Here is a 23,305-nt window from a genome sequence, read left to right as displayed (position 1 = left end):
TTTGTTAAGCCACTGAATGGAGAATCCAATACCAAACTGTTTCATTTGCCTGGCAACCTGCCTGAGATGCAGGACAGCACCCTACCCTTCCCACCATAAATAAGTAGACTGAGCACAAGTGTTAAATGAAGAAATGCCTAGGTCCTGCAGAGAAGCATTGCCAAGCAAAGGTCAGGGATTCACTTGCTAAAGCAATGGAGTGGGGTAGAAAGTAGACAGGGGCTCCTGGCCCGCTAGTGCTGGAGCAGGTTGTAGGACTTGCACTTCATGGACCCTGTGTTCAACTTGCCCTGTCCCTTCTAGGGACAAGGCCCCGGGACAGAGAGAGTGTGACTTCTCCATCGACAGCATCAACCGGTGCATCCGGGACATCGAGCAGGCCTCGCTGGCGGCCGTCAGCCAGAGCTTGGCCACGAGGGATGACATCTCCGTGGAGGTATATGGGGCTGTGTGGTCAGCCTGAAAGCCTCTGGAAGGACTGAAGAATCCCGGAATCAGGCTTTGGGAACTGGGGAATAGCACCAACATGTTGTTGATGCAGGAGTTTCATCATTGGACCATCTTCCCCTGGAACCAGCCTAGGAAGTTCCTGGGAGGGGGTAGGGCACATGTGGAGCAGAGAACAATGCTTTGGTGAAGGAACACGTGCACTGTGGCTAAAATTTGGGAGGCAATGATTATTGTCAAAAGTGTATCCGTAAGTGGAGTTACCATATTCAGTTGAGGACCTCAGTAGAACAGGCCTAAGCATGTAAATTTTGAGTGCTTCCTGTCATATTTCAGCAATGTGCTTTTTAGACTAATGGGCAAATTCAGCGTTCAATGCTCTGTGTTTTGTCCATGCAGAAATCACAGAATCTGCCCTTGTTACTCAGTATCTAGTATTGAGAGACCTCTTGTATTCTATTCAGTCACTTTGCCCTCTCTTGCCCATTATTTTGAAGTTGAGATAGACTTTCCTACTTTGCTCCCTTGAGTTTTTTCTATTACTTATTACCAAGTCCCCTGATTCATACTTCTTTTTTTCCTGTGTGAAAGTGCCTGACACTCAAGGTGCTTAATAAATATGGATGGTTTATTGACTGATGTTTCCTTCCTGACCCAGAGCTCATCAGCAATAAACCTTGGGGTCTTCCCTGGTGGTCCAGTGGTTAAGACACTGCGCTTCCACCGCAGGGGGCACAGGTTCAGTCTCTGGTTGGGGCACTAAAATCCTGCATGTCATGTGGGATGGCCAAAGAATAGGGGAAAAAAAAAGAACTTTGGCCTATCTCTAAGCAGAGTCTGGAGTTGGAATTGGTTATTTTTATTAATAGAACTATTTCTCTCCAACTTTACCCATCTTCCTCATTTCCAAGGAAAGAAAGAAGAATGTGCATTCTCATTCCATGTGGAATGTTAGAATTATTGTTAACTTATTATTAAAGTAGAATATACGTACAAAACAGTGTGCTAGTCACGTGTGCAGCTTCATAGACCGCCACTGACTAAGCACATCCTGTAACTAGCACCTTGAGCAAGAAACTGAGATGATGAGCACCCCTCCCACTTCTTGCTCTCCCATTCTTTCACCACCCTTCCAAAGTATATCCTCTGTCTTGACTTTCTCCTTGGGAAGAAAATCCCTCCCTTTTATCTGCAGTGCTTTCTACTTATACCATATTTAATTTAACAAGCCATATTTAATTTAACAAGACAACCTTGCCTGGATAGTCTCACATTCTTAACTGCAGTTACATTATGAGTGGGAAGACCAGAAGTAATTTGCTAAATAAGACCCTTGAAAGTGTGGAGGTTTCTCTCCACCCACCTCTATCACTCTCTTTCCTTTTTTTATTTCTTACCCAGGATTTTGTTTCCAAGCTTATGTGTTAGGTTGCTCCTCTCATTGAGTGAACTCTGCTCAAAGCTCACCAGCCCATGTGCAGCATTGCTGAGTGAGAGAGTAGCCCAGAGGTCCTATTTAATAGGCAGGACATTGTCACCTTTTTAGGAATCAACCCATTCCGTGCTGGCATGTGCAGACCCAAAACACCCAGCATTCTGACCTAGAAATCCTATCTGTCTCGGAAAGCTCCGTGGAAGATTCCCACTGAAGGATCTGATCTTTCCCACTACCAGTTAGCACTCTCCATCTTTGAATTCCTCACCCCTTCACACTTCAGAATCATCTAGGTACCTCCCTCGTCTCTTGAGAGCAGTTCAATTCTTTGGGATGGAGAAATTAAACTGTCTCTCAAACCTGAGAAGAAATGCCTTGAGGGTGCCATTTTCAACAATGGTATCCGCGTCACCAAGTACAGCGCATAGAGCGCCTGACCTAAGCCTAGTGGGCACCTCATCTGGCATTTTCATTGGATGGTGTCTGGGAAATAGTCCTGCTTTAAGAGCCAATCTCATTTTTAGGTTACTTTCCTCCCCGTTCCCCACTTAAGGGGTTCTTAATTCTGAGGACGCAGCAACCTGAATATCCCTCAGACCCCAAGGCAGTTCCTTCCATTTGGACACAGTTCTTTTCCCTTATTGGAAAGCCACCACAGTTCCACTCTTCCAGTAATGATGCTGAGTAACCCAAAATAAAGATACCACTAGCATCAGTTGAGTGAGAAGCCAGTAGCAAAAATGTTCCTAGGGCCCGCCTCATGCCCCTTATTGGTAGAACTGGGGGGTCTATCCCAGGGGAACCGAGGGTCCCTGGGAGGGCTAGAGTGGAACAGTGGCTGGAGGGTACGCCCAGGCATTTTGACATCCATTTTTTGTGACCTCCCTTATCTTTCACGTGGGCCTTTTTAAATCAGTACAACTACTTGGGGAGCTGTTGTGGGGTGAACTTGACAGATCTGTCTCCTTATCAGGCCTTACAGGAGCAGCTGACTTCAGTGGTCCAGGAAATCGGGCATCTCATCGATCCCATTGCCACAGCGGCTCGGGGAGAAGCAGCTCAGCTGGGACATAAGGTAATAGACGCTGGGTGCGGGGACCCTGCCAAGAGTGCAAGGAGGAGGTGGGGGTGGAGGGGAGAGAGGATATTGATTCTGTTGCTTTTGTTCCTCAAAGGCTCTTGGCCGGTGTTAGAGCCAGGTCAGTGCTGGCCTACATTAGAGAAAAGACCACTCAGCCTCCCTCAACAGCTTCTCCAAAAATGACCCCCTCAAGGATCTATTTTGACTTGGCATTGAGACAAAAACTGCAGGGAAATTTTTCTGGGGCTTCCCAGATGGCACTAGTGGTAAAGAACCTGCCTGCCAAAGCAGGAGACACAGGAGCCTCACGTTCAGTCCCTGGGTCAGGACGATCCCCTGGAGTACGAAATGACAACCCACTCCAGTATTCTTGCCTGGGAAATCCCTTGGACAGAGGAGCCTTGCAGACTACAATCCATACAGTCCCAAAGAGTCAGACACAACTGAAGCGTCTTAGCACTTAGCCATGGTCAGACTTTGCAGCTAACAAGGCATTTACTTCTTGCTCTTGATCTTTCCTGGAACAAGCCAGAGACTGAACTTGGCATTCCTGGCCTGGTGTCTGCCGTTTTTTTGCCCTGGCTGGCCAGCCTCCTCCCAGTGTGTTTGGGACACAGTGTTCCTCCACAGTTTCTGGTATTGTGTCCATTTTCAGACATGAGGAAGCAAAGCAGACTTTCAGACTTCACCCTCAATGGCTAAAACCACCGTGTGGCCACTCTGTCAGCCCTTCAACTGAGCACTCAGACCCACATGGTTTCAGGCACTGCATAATGCTTTGCCTGTTTGGGGTCATTTTGCAGATCCTTCAGGGAGCATTGACTGGTCAAGGCCTCAGCAGGGAGAGGACAGACATTGGATTTTTAACAACATGCAGGGTTTCCTAGCATTTATCAGTGCCACCGTCAGCAATGTGCAGATCAAGAAATCCAGTAGCCAAATCGTCTCTGCAGGTATTGATTTTAAAAAATCAATATTCCTGTTTTTTCATATTACTTAAGGGCCTACTAAGCTTCCTGCCAGTTCTAAGAAGAGGCGTTTGAGATTTCAAATGGTCAGTGTCTCTCTGCCATTTCAAGTGTGGCCAGTTTCATTTCTCAACTGAGCCCCTTTATGATAAGAAAGGGCTTGTCCACCGGTGTGGAATGGTTTGCACGGGTGGAAGGACACGCCTGGAGGCTGGCGTGCGGTGTATGTGACTATTGTGGGCAGAATAAGTTTGGCAAAGAAGCTGAACTTCGTTTCAGCAGTTACTTTTATTTAACGTATTTATTTTATTTTCTGGCTGTGCTGGGTCTTCACTCCAGAGCATAGGCTTTCTCTAGGTGCACAGGCTTCTCATTGCAGTATCTTCTCTTGTTGCGGAGCATGGGCTCGGGCTCAGCAGTTGTGGGCTTAGCTGCTCCAGTGGCACGTGGAATCTTCTGGGACCAGAAATCGAACCTGTGTCCCCTGCCTTGGTAGGTAGATTCTTAACCACTGGGTCACCAGTCAAGTCCCCAACAGCTGCTTTTGATTCCAGTAGGAATTTCATAAGAAAATATTTCTAAACTTCCAAGGTAACATCTTTATCTCTGCAAAAATGTTGTTTGTGTGGAAGGTTAATTCCTCTGTCAGTGGGTGGCCTGAGAAGAAAACTTACTTGTGTCACTTGAGTTATCAGTTGATTCTTGGCCCCTTGACTAAACAAGGCTCATCTTCTGAAAGGGAGTTCTAGACAAAGGTAGCCTAGGGGCCCTTGGTCCACAGAGATCATGGGCTGATAGTTAATACTCACCTGGTTCATGTTTCGTGGAGGTGCTCATGTGGGGCCCCAATTCAGCAGCTTCGGTACCACTTGGAGCGATAAAGGCAGATTCACAGACATCACCTGGATTGGTTTCCCACGGCTGCTGAGACAAAGTACCACAAGCTGGGGGGCTTAAAACAACAGAAATTTAATCTCTCACAGCTCTGGACTCCAGAAGCCCAAAATCAAGATGTTGGCAGGGCCACAAGTTTTGTGCAGGCTCTGGGGAGAATCTGTTCTTTGCAGCTTCCTCCTGGTGGTGGTTCTTGGCCTTCCTTGACTGAATCTTGGCCTGGCTCTTTCCCTGGTCGCTTTTTTGCCCACTTTTCTGCCTTCCCTTTTCCTGTCTCTTCTAAGGACACTTGTCATCAGGTTTTGGGCCCACCCAAGAAATCCAGGATGATCTCATCTTTGTTGCTGTTGTTGTTCAGTCACTAAGTTGTATCCGACTCTTTGTGACTCCATGAGCTGCAGCACACCAGGCTTCCCTGTCCTTCACTGTCTCCCAAAGTTTGCTCAAACTCATCCATTGAGTCAATGATACCATCCAATCATCTCATCCTCTGCCACTTCCTTCTCTTTTTGCCCTCAGTCTTTCCCAGCATCAGGATCTTTTTCAATGAGTCAGATCTTTGCATCAGGTGGCCAAAGTATTGGCACTTCAGTATCAGTCCTTCCAATGAAGGGTTGATTTCCTTTAGGACTGACTAGTTTGATATCCTTGCAGTCCAAGGACTCTCAAGGGTCTTCTCCAGCACCATAATTTGAAAACATCAATTCTGTGGCGCTCAGTCGTCTTTGTGGTCCAACTCTCACATCCGTACATGACTTCTGGAAAAACTATAGCTTTCACTATACACATCTTTATTGGCAAAGTGATCTCGTCTTAAGATCCGTAAATATGCATGCAGAGATCCCTTTGTAAGATCACCTTTACAGGCTCCAGGGTTTGGACATGGACATACCTTTGGGAGGGGTCACCATTCAACCCACTCACCTCCCCTAGGCCTAGGGACTCACATCATGTACCAAATACTCAAAATTCTGTTTTATTTTAACTTCTGTGCTAACCCACGTAAGAAAATTTCCTTTTCTATCATGTCTCTAAGAACAGAAGCTGTTGGAGTCCTTGCCAGACTTATTAAATACAGAAAAAAAATCCCATCCCTTTCAAACCTTTGTCCCACAATATGTGAGGAATAAGGACCCCTAGCGCAGGCTATACCACATGGAGGCCGGTGCTAAGGCCTTTACATATGCTGAATTAATCCCTGAGAAATCTGAAGAAACTTACTTACATTTTACCAAGGAGAAAACTAAAATTTAGTATTAATAATAGGATGGAACCTGCCTAAGATGTCTTAAAACAGAGTCAGTAGGGAGGATTTGAATCTAGAGGCTTTGCAGCTACAGCTTACTCCCCATCACCCCACCACCCTCCCTCCCTGAGGCAGTCAGGCACACGGTTAGCTGTGTTCACTTATGCTCAGCGCACAGCATTTTATAGTTGCATTGAAAAAATGTACTTTTTAAAATATATATATATATTTATTTGGCTGTGCCAGGTCTTAGTTGCAGCATGTAGGGTCTGGTTCCCTGACCAGGGATTGAACCCAGGCGCCCTGCTTTAAGTCTTAGCCACTGGACCAGGGAAATCCCTAAAATGCACTTTCAAAATAATAAAGTGTTAGTCGCTCAGTCATGTCCAATTCTGCGACCTCATGGACTGTAACCTGCCAGGCTTCTCTGCCCCTGAAATTCTCCAGGCAAGAATACTGGAGTGGGTAACCTATCCCTTTTCCAGGGATCCAGGGGATCTTCCCGACCCAGGGATAGAAATTGGGTCTCCTACACTGCAGGTAGATTCTTTCCTATCTGAGTAAAACTAATCTAGAAAACATGTTGGATTCTAGCACGTTAAATATTTTGACTCCTTTAGTACTGACAGGACCCATCCTGAGTCCTGACCCATCTGACTCCTGATGACCCATCACTGCTCTTGGTGGTGAGACCAGTGCCCTTCCTGGGGAAGTGGAGATGAAATCCAATGCAAACATGCAGGACTGTGCCTGGATTGTGCAGACTGCGCCTGACACAGAGGTCTTTGCCTGAAGCAGGGAGCCTGGGGGCCAAAATCCAGCCAAGTCACGTGCCTTGGCATCAGTCAGTCTGCCCAGAGGATGGGGAGCCCCTTTAAAATTATACAAAGCACCATAAGGGCCAGCAGCAGCCCTGCTCAAGTGCTTTGAAACCTATGTGTAAGATAACTGTAACTGGGGATAGAAAAGTAGAACTGTTTGTTTTTCAGTGATAGTCTTATCTCACTACTAGCTCGCTCGCTTGCTCTCTCGCGCGCGCGCGCGCGTGCTCTCTCTCTCTCTCTCTCTCTCTCTATATATATATATATATATAATTTTACTTTATTTGCTTATTTATTTTGGCTGTGCTGGGTCTTCACTGTGGCTCACAGGCTCTTCTTGGCAATGTGCAGGCTTCTCTAGTTGCAGCACATAGGTTTAGTTGTAGCATGTAGGATCTTAGTTCCCCACTCAGGCATTGAACCCAGGCCCCCTGCACTGGGAAGACAGAGTCTTAACCACTAGACCACCAAGGAAGTCTCACAGTATTACTGTAATGAACATTCATATTTTGGACCCTCACCTTGCCACAGCCCCCACCACCACCACCCCCCTCTTGTATTTTATCCGAGTGGGAATAGATGATGGCATTTGAAGCAAGTACAACAAAATGTTAACATCTGATATTACAGATGCTAGGTAGATGGTGAGCTTTGGTGAGCGTGTCCACTCAGCCCCGTGTATCCACGGATGCTGAAACCACAGATGCAGAGGGCCGACTGTACTACAGCATTTCATATAAGGGATGTGAGCATCCTCGGATTCTTGGTATTCACGGGGATCTTGGAACCCCCTGCAGATACCAAGGGACGACTGTGTGCGCCATCTATAGTGTTACCAACTAGAGACAGAGCTCTGCTGTAGCACTGCTTAACTGTCTTGATGGACTTTTTTTGTTCTCCCACGTAGTTTTTCAACCAGTAAGTCATGTCCTACTCTGTGACCCCCTGGATTGTAGCACTCCAGGCTCCTCTCTCCTCCACTATCTCCTGAAGTTTGCTCAAATTCATATCCATTGAGTTGGTGATCCTATCTAACCATGTCATCCTTTGCTACCCCCACTTCTCCTCCTGCCCTCAGTCTTTCCCAGCATCAGGGTCTTTTCCAATAAGTCAGCTCTTCACATCAGGTGGCCAAAGTATGGGAGCTTCAGCCTCAGCAACAGTCCTTCCAATGAATATGCAGGGTTGATTTCCTTTAGGATTGACTGGTTTGATTTCCTTGCAAAGGACTCTTTGCAAGAGTCTTCTCCAACACCACAGTTCAAAAGCATCAATTCTTTGGTGTTCAGCTTTCTTTATGGTCCAACTCTCACATCCATACATGACTACTGGAAAAACCATAGCTTTGACTATATGGACCTTGGTCAGCAAACTGATATCTCTGCTTTTTAATACACTGTCTAGGTTTGTCATAGCTTTCTTCCAAGGAGCAAGTGTCTTTTTAATTTCATGGCTGCAGTTACCATCTGCAGTGATTTTTGGAGCCCAGGAAAATAAAATGTCACTGCTTCTACTTTTTCCCCTTTTATTTGCCATGAAATGATGGGATCAGGTGCCATGATCTATCCCAGGTTGGGTTCATCATAAACAGAACATTTTGACTGATGGGAAATCTCTTTTTTTTTTTTCCCCCAAATCCATGGTTTGGTCAAAATACTTGGGGGTGGAGGGCAGTGGGTTGACTTTCTAAAACCCTTTTGAGGGTGCCTTTACTCTAAGGCCTGGCAAATCCCATGGATGGACGAGCCTCGTAGGCTGCAGTCCTTGGGGTTGCGAAGAGTCGGACACGACTGAGCGACTTCCCTTCCCTTACTTTAAGGCTGCTTCTCTCATCTCCCTGCTCCCCCGCCGCTCTCCTAGCCCCCTTCCTTTTGAGTCTGTACATTGTTCACCTTTGCTTCTTTCAAAAGCTCTTCTATTCGTGAAGTTAAAACTTTGTAAGATTTGTAAAATTCTCACACCTAACTCTGGATCTCAGGACAGATTTCTTAGCACTTCTGCTATGATCAGAGAGAGACAGAGAACTTCCCAGAGGAATAGAAATCCAAGCAAGAATTCACTCATTACAAGTACTCTCAAAATTGAAACTGAACAAGGAATAAGGTCCAAGGATCTAATAAATGGAACATGGCGACTATAGTTCATAGCACTGGATGTACAGTAGAGAAAAACAAAGGTGGAGTCCAGCAGATCTGCCTCTCCCTGCAGCTCTTTCCGTCTCTGCCCTCGTCTCTCCCCACTCTCCCCACCGGTGGTAGTGCTGTGCTCAGTCGTGGCTGACTCTCTGCCACCCCATGGACTGCAGCCCACCAGGCTCTTTTGTTCATGGGATTTTCCAAGCAAGTATACTGAAGTAGATTGCCATTTCCTCCTCCAGGAGATCTTCCCAACCCAGGGATCAAACCCTCAGCCCCTGCATCTCCTGATTTGGCAGATGGGTTCCTTATCACTGAGCCACCCAGGAAGCTCCCTCCTCACCAGTGGGACCCCTAAAGGAGACTCATGTATGTGTTTGTTGTTTTTTGAAAGGTGACACAGCTGGCGAGCTACTTTGAGCCCTTGATCTTAGCTGCAGTGGGTGTCGCCTCCAAGATTCTGGACCATCAGCAGCAGATGACGGTGCTGGACCAGACCAAGACGCTCGCAGAGTCTGCCCTGCAGATGCTGTATGCAGCCAAGGAAGGCGGAGGAAACCCCAAGGTACAACTCAGGGTGCTAGGGACTCACCGAGGACACTGAGAAGCCATCAGAAGTTCCTCTGTATCATATCCCTCCAGGGAAGGCACCTCCACATTTTGGATGGTGGCATTTTTTTAATTAATCATTTTATTATCGTTATTTTATTATTATTTTTTGACTGTGTTGGGTCTTCTTGCTGCGCATGGGCTTTCTCTACTTTCGGGGAGCGGGGGCTACTCTTTGTTGTCGTGCATGGGCTTTTCATTGCGGTGGCCTCTCTCATTGCAGAGCACGGACTCAAGGCTCATGGGCTTCAGTAACTGCATTGTGTGGGTCAGTAGTTGAGGCTGACAGGCTCTAGAGCTCAGGCATGTATAGGCAAGAGTCCTTGGGAAAGAAAAATATACTGTGTGGTTATTACAGGAATAAAAACCATACCAGCCGGGCACCTACTTGGTGTTGACACGCAGCTTACACAAAGCAAACTTCTGTTGTTTTCCAGTAAGTGTCCTTTCCATTCCTGGTAGTTAAGTTCAAAGAGTAACATGGTGCCCGGTCACCTGTGGCATACACTGCTGTTGCCTTGGGGACAGTAGTTTAATATGAAAATCTCCCTCACCAGTTTGCAAGTGGAACATTTCTTCAGCCTGATGTGTCGCTCGGGTACTTTAAGTGGCCAGAGATGGTGGCAGCATGTTCTTCTCTCTTGGGAATGATTTTGTCAGAGTGATTGTTTTACTTGTAAATCCAGCATGAACCTTAAGTTTCCTCAGGTTTCTGGAACCTGGAGAGGGTGTGGAGGCTTCCCACTACACTCGTATTTTGTTCTAACAGGTTCCTCCACTAAGTCTTCTGATCTGAATGTCTTCTTCTAAGCAGACTGACTTAAGGGAGCACTACTGGAAAGATTTCTCTAGGATACTGACCTTCAAGCTCCAGGGATCCATATGTATTTCTTAGTGTGTCTTGTTGTATCTCTAAGATCTTCAAATGAGTCAAGTGGTATAGCGGAGAAAACTCTAGACTGAGTCAGAATCACAGATAGTGTTGTCGGAGCTAATAGTTATTGAGCGCTGACTCTGTGTCATTTACGACATCTTATGCCCTCATCCTATTTAATCTTCATAAAAACTCTGTGACATGGGTGGTTCCCATTGTACACATGTGGAAGCTGACATCTCTGCTGAGTTGCCTGAGATGTCTGATGAGGTGCATGTGGGGACAGGGCTGAGCCTGCACCCTACGGAAACACAGGTGAACTCGGCCTGGAGCAGGGCTGGGAGGGTCAAGGAGAGAGACAGGGAGAAGGGCTGATGAGTCTCAACAAAAGGAAATTACCTGGCATATAAGGGTAGCTAGAGCCACGGTAGGAAGAGGAAACAGCATCTGCAAAGGTATAGATAGAGCTATAGAAGGATTGTGATCTTTTTAGCACTTGGCCTGGGCTTCCCCAGTGCTACAGTGGTAACGAATTCACCTGCCAATGCAGGAGACACAAAGAGACTCGGGCTCAATCCCTGGGTCTGGAAGATCCCCTGGAGAAGGAAATGGCAACCCATTCCAGTATTCTTGCCGGGAGAATCCCATGGACAAGAGGAGCCTGGCAGGCTACAGTTCATGTGGTCACAAAGAGTCAGACCTAACTGAGCACGTACATCCTGGTATGTATAGGGCATGGAGAGTGTAGGGACAGTGGGATGGGAGGGGAGTCCAGGTTGTATTGTGACCGGCTTCCTCCCCACATGGAGCAGCTGGGGCTTTATTGTGAGCAATATGGGATGATAACAACCCACCAATAGTCTAGAAACTCCATTCTGGAAACAGCATGGATAATGTTTTGACTTGCAGCCTCTATGTTCAGTTTTTCATTCATGCATCTGGCAACTCTTAAGAGACTAATTCTGGTGATGCTAAAAATATTGAGAGCCAGCCTTGGCCCTCAAGTTGTTTTGAGTCTTCTGGCGAAATAAGTCTAGTTGCTGAAGCGCTGGGCAGAGCAAGAACAAGAATGCCCTCTTGGCTGTGATGGGTTAGTGACAGGTGTCCCAGAGTCAGGCCCACCCACTCTGCTCCCTCCCTGAACTGGACGAGCCAGGACTCACTTTCAAGACTCAGTTCTGGGTTGTCTTTTCTCCAGGGCTGTTTAAATGCCGCATCTCTACTCCTAACCTGAGGGAGTTTTGTTCTCAGAGAATAACTCAAATTAGGATGCTTCTGCATGTTTACGATATTAGCACATCTGCTGGGACTGTGGGTTCTGAGGTCCTCGTGGAAGTCTGTTTTTTTGCCAAGGAAACTCATGGTTGAGCATTTGTAGTCAGCACTCTAAGCTTGATAATGACATCTTCTGATCGGAGGTGGTGGCTGGAGACCAGCGTGGGGTAGTTTCCAGTGAAAGGCCTAAAGCACCAGGTGATGAGCTAAGACGTGTGATGAGCGACAGCAGCTCAGGCTTGCTGTGGATCCTCTCACCAATAGCAATCGCCCGTGCTGTCCGCTGACTCCACCAGGCCTGTCACAGGGAGCCTGGGACACTGCACCTTGGCTTGCAGCCCCTTTCCTAAGAGGCCAAATGCAGAGACTTAATCCCCTTGGATTAAGGGGATTGCTAATTCTTTGGGCAAATATTCACTAGGTGTTACTTGCTGTGTGTTAGGTGATATATGTATGTATGTATTAGGTGTCATAGTCCTTGTTTGCAGAGGAAATGTGGTTAAAATGTGGTTGAATGGTTTTCAGTGGCTTTGATCTAGCAAGAAAAAAATTAAAAAGAGGCAGGCCCAGAGCCTGGTGTTAATGAATCACGAGTACAAGGCATTTGGTGTATGACCTCACCTCCATCCCACTGAGCCCCTTCTACACTCCTTCTCTACCTCCAGAGCTCTGGCCCCCACCAGCCCTCCCCCACTCAGTCCCCCGCCCCCATCCTCCTTGAAGGGACCTTCCAACTTCTGCCTGTAACATTCCAACAAATATCCCCCGCTGTCCATCATTGGGCAGTTCTCATTATTAGTTGTTTTTTTCTCTCCACTGAAGGTGAGGTCTGCCCCCATAGCCTTTTCTTCCCTTTTCCAAGCTCCTATGATGTCCACGCCTGCTTTACTGGGCTTTGTAGTTGAAACATTGTAATAAAGAAGTAAGGCTCCCTTGGAATTCGACTTCAGACTTGTTTCCAAAGAGGAGTGAAGTCTGATTTTTCTCCTGTGTTGTTCTGTGAGGAACAAAACAAGGAGCCCCTCCGGATTGTAAGATAACGACCTCATTGTTGAGCCTACGGGCTCCCCTTTCCAGATGTCCTTGGTCTGCTAAGCCTGCCTTAATTGAGAGCCTGCTGTGTCTTTCCCTGTCTGAAGCTGGTGTGCTCAGGCAGCCTGCATGTGGGGTTTGGCCTCCGCAGTGTGATCAAGATGAGGTTTGCCATTGGAGTTAGAGAAAGCAGTCCTGGGTGAGGCATGGAGTAATTGGAGCAGGCTTCAAAGACTCTGAGCTGGCCCTTTAAGTATCTGTAAAACTTTAATATGTGGAGTGAAGGAGAACAGAATTCTGGGTGATTCATTTCTGGGACAGCCAAGAGCAAGGATGTATTTTTTGTAGGTTTTGATGCTTGGTATGGGAAGTGTCCTTTATGTTTTCCAGGGAGTTTCAGAGAACTGTTTTGTGATTTACTTCTGCCACTCTCCAAATTAGCTTCTGATCCCTTACCATACCTTTATGGAAAACCAGATAACTTGGCCAGTCGCTCTCTTCTCCCTCAAAATATGTACTTGCTTTAATATAAAAGCACAGAGTTGCTGATATTTTTTGCCACCCATAGTCACTTCAGTCTAAGTGAGATTTACAGAAACGTGCACCTTACATTTTACCTTTTTAATCAATGAGATCATATTTATGTGAGATTCTCTCTCTGAAGAATTATGTACAGATGTCATTTTTCAGGCTTCCATCAAAATGAAGCAATCTGCACATTTTATGTTTTACCTTCTCCGTGCCATGAAATCCGCCATTGGCCTAAAATGACCAGTTCCCCTCCATCACATCCCTCAGGGAGAAAGCTTTGCGTTCTGACACAGTTCCCACAGGATAGCCATTCATGATCACATATGTCACATCTCATCAGACGTTGTATTTGAAGGACTCTTCTTGATTCCCGTGGCTTTTCAATTTTCACCTTCCTATGGCTCACATAGCCTCTTGTTGGAGTTCTCCTATTTAATTTAATCATTCAAAAGAGTTATCGTTCCCCATCTCTCACTACCTTCTCATCTACCAAAGGAGTTTCTTGGGTCTTTTGGAAGGCTCCTGTCTCCCTACGGTGGATCAAGGCAGCCACGGCCACTGCATGGCACCTGGGCAGTATGGTTCTCCCACTACCTGGCATTAGGTCAGATTCCCCGGGTAAGACCACAGGCCCCTGCTAGACTGTCCTCGATTCAGACACCAGCCCTAAACTCCAGGCTCCCTAGACCTCTCTTACTCTGACCAGCTCTGGCTACATTCAGGGGTTCTCACCACTCCTTAGGTTGGTTAATTTTCTGAAACAACTCAACTCAGGAAATTGCTGTACTTACAATCACACTTTATTATAAAGGATGCGTGTATGTGCATGCTAAATCACTTCAGTCATGTCTGATTCTTTATGACCCCATGGATTGTATAGCCCTCCAGGCTCCTCTCTCCATGGGATTCTCCAGGCAAGAGTACTGGAGTGAGTTGCTGTGCCCTCCTCTGGAGGAGCTTCTCTACCCGGCAATTGAGCCCACATCTCTTAAGTCTCCTGCATTGGCAGGCGGGTTCTTTTACCACAAGCACCACTTGAGAAGTCCATGATAAAGGATATAACCAGCCAAAAGAAGAAACCCAGAGCGTGAGATCTGGGAGGGCCTCAAATTTGCAACTCCCATATCCTCAGGATGTGTCACCCTTCCCTCTACTGCTGTGCATCACCCACCAGCTTCCAGTCCAGAGCTTTTATTGGGATTTCACGATGTAGCCTTGATGGACTGAGTTTAGTCATATGATGAACCATTCCATCATTCCCCCTCATTTCCCCAGATGTGGCGGTCAGGGGATACTGTGTTGCTTAAAGACCCAGCCAACCCCATTCTGAATCTACCTAATGGCCCCATGAGACCTTGTTGGCATAAGCTACTGTGTGGCCACCATAAATAACAGACAGTTGTGTGATCACTTGGGAAATACTAAGGGGTTAAAAGTTCCTAGGAACTGAGGACAAAGATCAACCAAATGTCTTAGTTTTCAGCAGTGGTTGAGGTTCCAGGGCTGGGTTTCATCCAGTGGCCAGCTACCTGGAGTTGAAAGACACATGCAGTCTAGGCCATGGGAGGCGAGGAGTGAGGCTCCAGGAAAAAATTGGGGAACTGGCAATAAGTTCATGGTCAGGTGTGGAGGCCGCAGTGGCTGAGAGAGCTGGGGCCAGGCTGATGCCAGGATGTTAGGTGAGGGGGCGCCCAGCCAACTTTATGGATAGCTCCTGATCCTGAGGTCTCTTGCTTTTGCCACATGGTACCTGGTTGTTTTACTTTGTTTAAAAGCACCCTGTTTAGAGGGATAGGCTGAAACCTCCCCCTTGTAGATGGCACATTCCCTCCATTAAGGTTTATTTTTCAGGAGTGCTGGTAAACCTGACCTGATCTAGCCATAGGTTCATTTCCCTTTTGACTGGTGGCCTAGGCTCAGCAAATGGCCAGCTGGTCAGTGGTGATTGTCCTCCACCAGGCCTGTAAGCTCTAAGTGCTTAAGCTCCCATTCCAGGTTGCAGCTGTCAGAGGGCTCTCATCCAATCCCCACCTTCCGGAGTGCTGTAGGGATTTCAGAAGGTGTATGGCACTCAGCGTAGTGCTTAGCACAGAAGGGTCCCCTGGAAATGTCCCTTGCAAATTAGCGGCTCTCCTTGCAATGCCGCTTTTCTGTGGTTTGTTGTTTATTGTTATTCCTGGCCTCTGTCTGTCACCTAAGATGAAGCATTGTCTATAAAATGCTCAAATACCCAGCCCAGGATACAAGAACCAAGACTTTAAAACTGAACAAAAGTCTCATTGGGTCCACAGGTTGGCTTTCGCGTATACAAGTACACACTAACCCTTGGCGTCTTGCCAACGTCCTTAGGAATGTTGTTGGGCTTTCTTGGTCCAGTTAGAGGAGCGGGGCATGTCATCACAGCCCCAGTGAGCCCAGTCTGTGGCTTGGGGGCAGGGGAGGGCCAGGTCCTGTTCTGACCCCCACCCAACACACACCACATCTCTGCCCCCAAGTGTGCCACCCATGATCTTTTGAAGCCTAAAAACAAATGATTCCATTTCTTTCTTTTTTCTGTTTACCTGTTTGGCTGTGCTGGGTCTTATTGCTGCATGTGGGGTCTTTTAGTTGCTGCATGCGGGATCTTTAGTGCTGCATGTGGGACCTAGTCCCTGACCAGGGATCAAACACAGGCCCCCTGCATGAAGAGTGCAAAATCTTAGCCTCTGGACCATCAGGGAAGTCCCAAGATGGCTCCATTTATTTCTAAATGAGTCTCCAGAGGAGAAATTTGCACTGATGGCCTGTGAAGGTTATGCTTATAAAATACCTCCAAAAATAAAAATGAGTCTATTCCAGTACCTTAAACTCACCTTCTAGAGGAAAGCAGAGCAAATGGCTTGCAAGGAGCTCAGAGCCTGGCTGGAGAGATGGGGCTGAGGTTGGTTGGTGGAGAGACAGCAGAAGGGGGCAGGGGTTGTGTGCCAGGCACTGCACCAGACCCTTCCCATACGGCGTTCCTCTCCTCTTCACAGCGCACATGCCTTCTCACCCTTCGACCTCCGTACAGGCTGTGCCCTCTGCCTGGAAGCCGCCTCCGTTCTCCCCTTCTCCTCACCCTGTGAGAGACTGAATTCTTCCTCCAGGGCCTAGACACATCTGAGAAGTCTTCTCTGATGCCAAGGCTGGGTTAGGAGCCCTTCTTAGGTGTGTCCCACCCAGCTGTTGCTACAAACAAGCCACCCTGAAATGAAGTGACTTAAAAGACTGCCAGTTTTGTATTCTTCGGCACATGTACAGATCCACTGGGCCCCACGAGGCAGTCCTCACCCAGTCCCTCCTGCGGCTGTAGCCATATGGCTGCTGGGGCTTGAAGGACCTAAGGCTCAGTCACTCCCAGGTCTGGCTCCTGAGCGGAAATCACCCGGACTTTGGAGGTCTGGAACACCCCTTGCTACTTCTACCGTGGTCTCACCATGCAGTCTGCCAGCCATACAGCCTCAAGATAGCCAACATTCTCACATAGAGGCTGAAGACTTCAAAGGCACGCATCCTCAAAAAGAGCCAGGCAGAAGCTGTATCATTTTCCATTACCAGAAATCAGGCAGCATCACTTGTCCCCCAGTTCTTTACTTTGAGGCCATTGCCTTCTGATGACTCTTTGACTCCTGAGTTTCCTCTCAGGGCTGTAGGAATGTAGAGGAAGGTTGATGAGCGCACAACCATCCCTGGAGGGCTTGTGGGAGGAGGTGGTATTGAGGTTGGCCCTTGAAAAAAGGGCTAGGATTTAGATGGAGGGGAGGAGGGAGGAGACAAACAGAGCCAGTCTCTGCAGGCAGAGCATGAGAGGGTGGAGCTGTGAGGAAACCAGCCAGATGGCAGCCAGAACTCTGTGCCAGGGAGATGGGGGAATTTGTCTGGGAGGGAGGTGCCTCCCAACCCCATGGAGGGCCTGAGAAATAGAAAAGTTGGACACTGGTCTGGGGAAGAGTCAAAGGAACAAAGTAATCTTTGTTCCTCAAGGTTATTTGACATTATTACCTTCTAAAGTAATTTTAGTAGTAATGTCAATAGTTAACGTTTGTGTCCTAGCACCATTGCCTTGAGAATGTTGTTATGGTTCAGTCGCTAAGTCGTGTTCAACTTTGTGACCTCATGGACTGTAGCCCACCAGGCTGCTCTGTCCAGTGGATTCTCCAGGCAAGAGTACTGGAGTGGGTTGCCATTTCCTTCTCCAAAGGATCTTCCTGACCCAGGGATCGAACCTACATCTTGAACCTGTCTTGGCAGGTGGATTCTTTACCACTGAGCCACCTAGGAAGCCCCACCTTGAGAATAACCATCCATAATTAATACATTTCACATCTCATCAGATGTTGATTTGAAAGGACTCTTCTTGGTTCCCATGACTTTTCAATGCCACAGGCTGAGCCAGTTCATGTGGCTCATGTAGCCTCTTCCTAACTCTTCTCTTTTATTTAATCATGCAAAGGAGTTATCACTTACCATCTCTTATTGGCTTCCTTACTTTCTCATCTACCAAAGTAAAGATGCAGTTTCTTGGTCCTTTTCAAGGGTTCATCTTCCTCCAAGGAGCATCAGGGCAGCTATGGCCACTGTGGGGGGGCATCCAGTACCTGGTGCGATAGAATCCTGACACCAATTGCCCAGCATTAGGTCAGATTTCCCGGGTAAGGGCACAGTCCCCTACTAGACTGCTCTTATTATAAATGATAAGATGCCTGCAACCATATCACCTCATTAGACTTTCACTGCATAACATGGTTATAATCATTCCCATTTTGCTTAGGAAGCCTCACCCCAGACCACTTAGCTAGTTAGCAGTGGAGACAGATTTCAGCCCCAGAATTTTTTCTGACCTCAGGACCTTAGCTCTTCCCCACTTCATCTTGCTGTCACGTAGGTGTTTTCTAAGGAGGCTGGCACTACCATTCTTTCAGCCTTTCATGCACTCACTCGCCGGTGCCTGCTCTGGACTGCATACGTGTTGTTAAAGCTTCTCTGAGGACTGTCTAGGGGAACTCATGAGCACTCCAGCTTTGCCTGCAGAGTGTCTGTCCCTGGAGAACTTTCACCATTCATCCTCCAACCTCATGTAAATATAATGTGTGACTCAGTTTCAAAGCCCATGTAGCCTTTTGCAGGTTTCTCTCTCCTGTCTGTACTTATTTTTCCATAATCCAGTCGTGTTTATAGAAATGGAATTCTAGTGTGTGGGGTAACTTTGAATAGAAGTGTGTTGGTTGTGTTGGAGAAGGCAATGGCACCCCACTCCAGTACTTTTGCCTGGAAAATCCCATGGACGGAGGAGCCTGGTAGGCTGCAGTCCATGGGGTTGCTAGAGTCGGACATGACTGAGCGACTTCCCTTTCACTTTTCACTTTCATGCATTGGAGAAGGAAATGGCAACCCACTCGTGTTCTTGCCTAGAGAATCCCAGGGACGGGGGAGCCTGGTGGGCTGCCATCTATGGGGTCGCACAGAGTCAGACACGACTGAAGTGACTTAGCAGCAGCAGCAGTGTTGGTTGTGAACACATTTTTTATTTATATCATTTTTCTTTTCCTATTAAATCTGTCAATTTGTTTTTTAGGGAATCTGTGGCATTCTTTTTCTACCACCCTAGACATAGTAACATAAAATTAGTCATAAGATGCTGGTTGAAATTGCAGGGGTTTTTTCCATTTTGATTCCAAGAAGAGATTTTTTTCTATTTGTCCTTCTGGTTTTTATTTATCTGGCAAAGAAATGTATACAAATATAATGAAAGGAAAAAATAGAGAATACATTTTTGTGTTACATAGTGAGAATATAGTTTTATATTCTGCTTTTTAAGGTTATCTTTTTTAAAAAGTGAAGTAATTCTTAAGAGCTTAAGCACCATTGTCTTCTGCTTATGGAAACAGCTTACAATTATCTTCTTCTTCCGACCCCTCCTTCTCAGGCACAGCACACCCACGATGCCATCACGGAGGCCGCCCAGCTCATGAAAGAGGCCGTGGACGACATCATGGTGACGCTGAATGAAGCTGCCAGTGAAGTGGGGTTGGTGGGAGGTATGGTTGACGCCATCGCAGAAGCCATGAGCAAGGTGGGTCTGGGCTCCCAGACGCCCTCCTACACTCCTTAACTCCATTTCCTCCAAGATCTCCCTTGGACTTGGTCCCAGAGGTTTTTCTCTAAGGAGCTGGCAGTCCAGGCTGACACCACCAAGCCTCCTCTTTTCTTGAGGGGTCTGCTTAATGTACAAATATTCTATCAAACGTCTAGCATACTCTTCATTCTTTATTACTCATTCATTACTTTTGTAAGCCTTCCTTCCACATTTACATAGGGGAAAAATGGAGAAGGCATCCTTGGTCCCCTCACTTATAAGATGGAAGTAATTATTTACCTTCCCTGTCCACCTCATAGAGTTGTTGTAGGGAGCAAACTCTAAAATGAAGTAATGACACGATTCCCAAGTGCTGGTCTTCAAAATGGCTCCCTTGGAGTCCCTGGGAACATTTTAGAATGTACATCCCTCGACTCTCTCCCAGCCCTAATCCCTTGGAATCTCTGTGGGGTGGTGGATCCTAGTATTTTTTTAATTTAATTTAATCTATTTTACTTTGTTTATTTTTAACATGTATCCTAGTATTTAAAAAAATATCCCCATGGTTCTGGCATCTAACCCGTTGCAGAGACCACTGAAATGGGAAGTGTAAAACCCTCAGAGAACAGCAGACAGAGATGTCAGAGGTATCAATTCTTCTCCAGTGACCCTTCAGTTGAGTTGGGTCAGTAGGAAAGGATGACTGGACAGTATCTCATGCTCTGTCCCCAAGGAATCCTTCCCTAGTCGTGCCAGCTTGCTGCTCATTAGAATGAACAACTCTTAATCAGCATCTAATTGCCATTCTCTGATAGCGTAGCCAAGAACTGCAGACTTCATCTGTGTTTTGGAATGTCCATTGTCAATGGTGAATAACTAATGTGGTTTTTCAGGATAATAAGTGGTCTTTAATTGCTAATTTAGAGAAGATTGGTTGGTGTGTATCTCTGTAAAGAGATGATAGCCTGAAACTATCATTAGGATAATTCCCATTAAACATTATGCAGACATTATCAGACTGATAACATCCCAAGCTGGGCTGGGATGCTGGGATCCCTCAGAGACCCCAAGCTTGCCTTGTCAAAGCACTCCAGTAGTTTCTGCTATGGGCTTCTCATGCCTCAGCTTTGGATAGTTTGGCAGAAAATGAATGGAATTCGCTTCCTCAAGGCCCTTAGTTAAGTCTTAGTGGGCTTGTTTGATTTTTAGAAAATCAGAACAACGAAACTTTGAAATTAAGCCCTGTATCTACCAAAGATATTAAATAATGCAACTCAAGGTACAAATTAGAAAGTCAAATGATAATCTTTTCCTTCTTAGAAGGTGCTTTTCACCATCACTCTTATTATAGGGAAGTGTTGCATAAATCCCTAGAAGAGGGAAGTCTTTTTTGATAGCCTTTGAGCCTTGCATATTGTGATAGCTCTTCAAGAAGGAAAGTGGCTCTTGTACTGTCTGATTTCAGGGGTATAACAGCTCTGCTCTCAGCCCAGGACACACTGGATTCTTTTGGAAGTGCTGGGGAATAGGCCTGGTGTTACCTGAGGGCAATAATTAGGAACTGCTAATAACATGAGCCCCCGAGGCTATGAGCAGAGGGATTTTCCCCCCTCAGTTCTGCAAAGTATATACAGTAAGTCCCCTATATATGAATGAGCCTTCAAGTTGCAAACATGCATCTGGTTCCAGCAAGGAACCAGAACCTGTGCCATCAGCGTAGGGCATGAGTGAAATTGCAGCTTGCCTTCCATCTCTTTCTGCTGATGATCCTTCAGCTCTATCATCTCCTACCTCCTCTCTCTTCTCCAGTAGTAACTCTTCTTGCCTGTTCACTCGATGCCAGCCCTGGTATGCCAGCTGTTGTAAAGTACTACTGTACTTTTCTAGGTACTGCACTGTAAGATTTTAAATGTTTATTTTTTGTTTTTATGTATTATTTGTGTAAAAAGTATTATAAACCTATTATAGTGTACAGTGCTATATAGTTGATTGTGTTAGTTGGTTACCAAGGCTAACTTTGTTGGAGTTAAAACAAACTGGACTTACAAACACGCTCTTGGACTAGATTTCCTTCATATGTAGGAGACTTACTATGATTGGGATTTCATTGATGCTCCTGAACTCCTATCTACCCTGACCTTACATCCCAGGTACCACACAGTGTCTCTTTCCTTTGCTAAGCCCACCCAGGCCCGCTCATCGCTGGGAACTCTGTATTAAGTGATATCTCAGGTCTTTTGATCACCTAAGCAGCAACACATTATATAAGTATATATTACATAAATATGTCATTTTCTGAGCTTGGGTTATTTGGTTAAAACAGTGACATACTATTAGAATCATTGTCTGAAGTTCCAAAAGGCAGTGAGTGACAGAAAAAACCCAAGTGTACACAAAGTTAATTCTAACTTGGGTACAGTTCTTGACACTTTTAGAGCCTCTGCTCTGGAGGATCTCTTTGAAACTTTTCTCTCTGTATATAAGCACAGAAGGTTTGAGAATTAATAGGTTACCATGAAGTAATAAGCTTTCTGGGTAACCTTGGGCAAATTACTCAAGCTTTCTAAACCTTGTTTTCCTCCATTCAATGAGCTTAGTCTCAGTCTTGGGGATTTTATGATCAAGTCACTTTTCTTTGTTTGCTTTTGTGTTTGGGGGATATTTTTTTTTCCTTTTGGTCAAGGAAGGTAATTAAAGAAACAAAACAAACAAAACCCTTGGTATCTACATCAGTAATATTCCATAAAATAAAGGCCATGTTAACGCCAAAAAAAAAAAAAATAGACTATAATTTCAGAATGAAGGAAAGTTCTTTCAACTAAATGAATTTTAAATCCTGTTTTTTAAAATAGTCACTTCTTTGTTCTTACTGCTTTCATTGTCTTCACACTGGGAAAAGGTTCATCATGGCAGCCCGTGGACACTGTGTTCTAAGCTGCCGTCTAGCTCCAACATCCGGGCACGTTTGCAGTTATACCACATCTCATATGGAGGTTCCCAGCACATGGCCTGACCCTTACGAGATGCCCAGTTAATTTATACTGAGTGTGTGAGTCCACACCTCAGTCCTCATTTGACCAGTGAGGTCTCCTATCTCCTGATAAAGAAACAAACAAAAAAAAAGTCTATCCTGGAGTTTGTGTTGTTGGTTTAGTAGCCATGACATCCAGTTTATGCAGGCACATTATACTAGGCTACAGTGACGCATTCACTCAACTCACATTGTAGCAGCGATCCGCTCACGATAAGTAGCTCCCATTGAAGACTCCATCTAACCTTTTCCTAATTGCTCTGTGCTCCCTAGTGTGTTCCCAGACTGAAGACTGTCTAGCAGAGAGCTACCAGGGAGACCTTCTCAGATAGATCATTGCCTACTGCAGATCCCACCATTTTCTTCATGATTGCAAAGTTCTTCATTAAATACGTCCAGCCTGATTCCCACCCCCTCCACAGCCCTCTCCTGTTCACTGCTCTCTCTTGCTGTATACATTTCTGTTCACCTTGCCTCCTCACCTAGAATATTGTTTGGCAATCAGTGGTGACAGTCATGATGATGGTGGTGCTGAGGATGGGTTGCCTTCCTCATAACCATCATGGACTTTATCACCATCATCACCTTCATTATCATGCTTATCCTCTCCACTCCATTCATGTAGATGGGGTATCGTCTCAGTTGGTCTTTATTACAACCTTATGATGAGCTTCGAAATTTCCAGTGAAAGACCAGAGAACCAGTTTAAATACCCAGCTTGAGGCCCATTCACAAGTCTCGGAACCAGGTCTCAAATCAAGTCTTCTGAGCCAGTAAAATCTCCAGCCCTTCAAGGGGCAGACCCCCGACCCACTTCTCTATCCCTTCCCCT

At 46.2% G+C, this 23,305-nt stretch overlaps 1 protein-coding gene across 7 annotated transcripts in view; it reads left to right on the top strand.

Annotated features, from left to right (window-relative positions):
* TLN2 (talin 2) overlaps positions 1 to 23,305 on the top strand; it is a 499,060-nt gene that overhangs the window by 411,430 nt on the left and 64,325 nt on the right. For all 7 annotated transcript variants that reach the window (XM_055537745.1, XM_055537738.1, XM_055537740.1 and 4 more), the window contains 4 exons: positions 304 to 436; positions 2,856 to 2,957; positions 9,422 to 9,592; positions 19,293 to 19,439. In XM_055537745.1, coding sequence (XP_055393720.1) covers positions 304 to 436; positions 2,856 to 2,957; positions 9,422 to 9,592; positions 19,293 to 19,439 — 553 coding nt within the window. The remainder of the gene's footprint in view (positions 1 to 303; positions 437 to 2,855; positions 2,958 to 9,421; positions 9,593 to 19,292; positions 19,440 to 23,305) is intronic.

This window comes from Bubalus kerabau, chromosome 10, assembly GCF_029407905.1.
Source record: "Bubalus kerabau isolate K-KA32 ecotype Philippines breed swamp buffalo chromosome 10, PCC_UOA_SB_1v2, whole genome shotgun sequence".
Lineage (NCBI taxonomy): Eukaryota > Metazoa > Chordata > Mammalia > Artiodactyla > Bovidae > Bubalus > Bubalus kerabau.
The sequence above is the reverse complement of the archived record's forward strand: the minus strand, read 5'-3'. Positions and strand labels throughout refer to the sequence as shown.